The sequence below is a fragment of the Hipposideros armiger genome, unplaced genomic scaffold (assembly GCF_001890085.2).
Source record: "Hipposideros armiger isolate ML-2016 unplaced genomic scaffold, ASM189008v1 scaffold_1417, whole genome shotgun sequence".
Taxonomy (NCBI): domain Eukaryota; kingdom Metazoa; phylum Chordata; class Mammalia; order Chiroptera; family Hipposideridae; genus Hipposideros; species Hipposideros armiger.
This window is the reverse complement of record NW_017732767.1, coordinates 44,479-47,609: the sequence shown is the minus strand read 5'-3', so window position 1 is coordinate 47,609 and position 3,131 is coordinate 44,479. Positions and strand designations below refer to the sequence as shown.

Here is a 3,131-nt window from a genome sequence, read left to right as displayed (position 1 = left end):
GGAAGATCAGTGCGGGGTCCGTAAAGAGGCGGGAAAACAGAGGATGTGGGAGAGACTTGTAAAGCGACGGGTAAGACAGCGAGTAACTCGGGGAAGTAGCCAGAGGAGAAAGAAAATGTAGAAATATAGAGAGAAGGGAGGAGCTCCAGAGATGAAGGGGAGCCAAAAGGGTGAGGGGACCCTGGTTAGCGGAAGTGGGAGCAACAAAGGACAGGGAATTTCAGACGGAGAGAGGGGTTAGGAGAAGAGCTGGGGGAGCGGAGTGCAGGAACAGAAAGGAGGGGAGGTGGGTGACAGCAGAGGGAGAAACGGCACTGAGCTAAGCTGGGGGTGTCAGTGAGTGGGGTCACAGAAGTGTAACAGGAAAGAGTGTCATGGGGGAAGCATCACGGGAGAAAGATGGGGACCAATCAGAAAGATTAGGGAGAAGGAGAAACTGAAGATGAAAGCTTTCAAGAGTTTTGCAGAACAAATGCAGGGAAGTGAATAGAGAGAAGGGGAGAAATCGGGAGGGGAGAGGGAGATAGGAGAGGACAGAAGTGGAGAGAATTCAGGACAAGAGGGACACACAGATCCATAGACAGGAATATATAGTATCAGAGGAAGAAGGGGAGCCCCTGCCTGCCTGAGTGATGAGCGGGTGGGATGTGGGTGATGAAGTCATGATATATTGATTTTTGGCTTTATAGTCAATTTAACACTTGCTGCATTTTCGTCACACAGAGGAGAATGAGAATTACAAAACTCCAGTTTAATAAGACTGCATTTAATAATTAATTTCATGACCATATGGTTTCCATGTGCAACCCTCATGCAGCGGAAGGGGAGAGACCTGTGTCAGTCAGTCATGGGTCCCTTCTCATTCCTGGGATGGCATGAGGGATGTGACCTGGGACAAGAAATGACTGAGTCTGTCACCACGTGATGCCTTTTCAAGGAATATGAAAAGTGTTGTGTCCTTCTTTCTTTTACATGGAATTTACTTTTTTCTTACTACCTCGCTCCATTGTTTTTATAAAAAGCAAATTGAGATAAATCTTAGTCTGAAGAATTTCTGCTATTTTGTAAATAGTCATTAAGTTATGATATAAACTTTGGTGACATTACCAGCTCTTATCATTTTTTTCTAAATATGAGGTAGTCTAAATTTTCTTTTAAACTTTGACCCTAGAAGTAATTACAGTAAAAAAAAAAAATTCAAAAGGATTTCCCTTCTGATAACATTGTGTCTGGTTTAGAGAGAAGCCCAGCATTCTTTCTACTCTTTATCATGTTGAAACATCCACTGGTACTTATTAATAATATTAAGCTACTTCAGTGTGCATTTGGTGAGGATGTCTGCGGTGAGAACCTAGTTTGGTGAGTTAGGCTGATATTCAGCAGCTTTTGTCTTCCGTTTACATGATTTGTTAAATTAGTGAGCTGGGACCTACCAAGTAGCTGATTCCTCAAGTCCCTCTTGTCTATTCTCTGAAAATGTGGAAGGATGGACCGGATGGACCTAAAACTCGGCTCCCATGCAGCTCATCTCTTCCCTGTGAAGTAATTTGATCAGCATATTTCCATAGCTAACCCTTTTTTAAAGTTTTCATTACCAAAATGTGTGTTCATTATTTTATAGTTTTTAACTAATTCTCTGTGATTTCCAGGAAAAGAGGAAGGAAATCCACCCAGGTAGCCGGCCCTTGTAGAAGTTCCTCCCCAACCCCTCACACTCCAGGTCTCAGGTGTGGGGAGTGTGAGATCTGTAGCCCAGTGACAGGAAACAGGTCTGGGGAGCAGGTCAGCACCCCCAGAGAGACTTAAAGATGCCATTTCCTGGGTCCCCCTGCAGACCTGCAGAACCATAACTCCTTAGAGTGGGTCCTGATCACCCCAGAGACCTGCATGCCCATTAATGATAAAAGTTCTCATCTGGGTTCCTCCTAGGTCTCATGGGAATTTCAAGGAGTGCTGTCACCTGTGCCCTCCCCTGGGGAGCTGGGTGAGAGCATCATTGTTGTTTAAGTGAGGTGTTCATGTGACTCTCAGGTGAGGCCAGGGATTAGCTGGGAGCTCCTGGACACAGTTCTGAGAGTGAGAGCAGGCTTTGGTCAAGGGGAGGTAGCGGGGTGCTATGTTGGGTTTGTGGGGTCAGAAGTGCAGCCCACATTCTCATTGCTGTGGGAATTTGTAGACGTCTGTGTAAGTGGAGGGCACGTGAAGACAGGAAAGAAAAAACTCACAGTTCTGTCTTCACTTAGGAGCTCCTTGTCGCTGACTGTCCTGTGACAAAGGACAAGAGACGGCAACTTTCTCAGCATTTCTACGTCCTTCTGCCTGTCAGTTTGGAGGAAGCAGACGAAGGACCTGTGCCGAAGCCGTTGAAGGCACATTCTCATGATGCAGACGTGATTTCTCCCCAGAAAGTCTCCTGAGGAAACAACCCAGAGTAGGAGGAGGACGAGGACGAAATGGCTACTTCTCAGGTAAGTGTTCTGTCCCGGGTCACATGTTATGTCTGCTTTTCCCTATAGGGCAGGGTCAGATGCTTGGTGTCCTGAAGAAGGGAGGTGTAGGTGTGTGTCCTGTGACTGCAGCATCAGGGCTGTAAAACGGATAAGAACATGCATGACAACCCAGGATGGCCTCAGTGCTCAGAATAGTCCAAAAGTTCTGAGGGGGAAAAAAAGTGTAATTGGAAGCGACTTACTCACTGGATTGGTAAGAAAGACATACTGTTTAAATGCACTATTAGAGTCACAGAACTGGGGAGCTATATGTGCATTGAAATTTGCATAAAACTAATGTTTTTATGATCAGATTTAGATTATGATTTCCTTATTTGTTCATTTGTGCCAATAATATCACAGCAGTGATGGTGTGTCCTTCCGTGTGCTTCTCCCATTTGTTCCTTCCACCTGATTTTCACTTGGTTGAGGTCCTGTCTTCACTATAAGGTTAACATTTTTTTCTTTATCATTAATAAAGGTCTGGAGGGACTTATATATAATGCGCAAAAACCATCACATTTCATCTGGAAACTCCGTTTTCTTCTTAGTTTCTCTACTTTGGAAAATGAAGGCCCTCAGCTTTCTTTACTAGAGATAATTGGCTTTTGGAGTGGAGGCTTGTTCCTGTAAATTTTCATT

General features: G+C 44.7%; 1 protein-coding gene across 1 annotated transcript in view; it reads left to right on the top strand.

The window, feature by feature from the left end:
- Window positions 1-1,756: 1,756 nt before the first annotated feature.
- LOC109377481 (zinc finger protein 525-like) overlaps window positions 1,757-3,131 on the top strand; it is a 20,066-nt gene continuing 18,691 nt past the window's right edge. Inside the window, exons 1-2 of the mRNA XM_019633842.1 lie at window positions 1,757-2,031; window positions 2,244-2,468. Coding sequence (XP_019489387.1) covers window positions 2,454-2,468 — 15 coding nt within the window. The 5' untranslated portion in view covers window positions 1,757-2,031; window positions 2,244-2,453. The remainder of the gene's footprint in view (window positions 2,032-2,243; window positions 2,469-3,131) is intronic.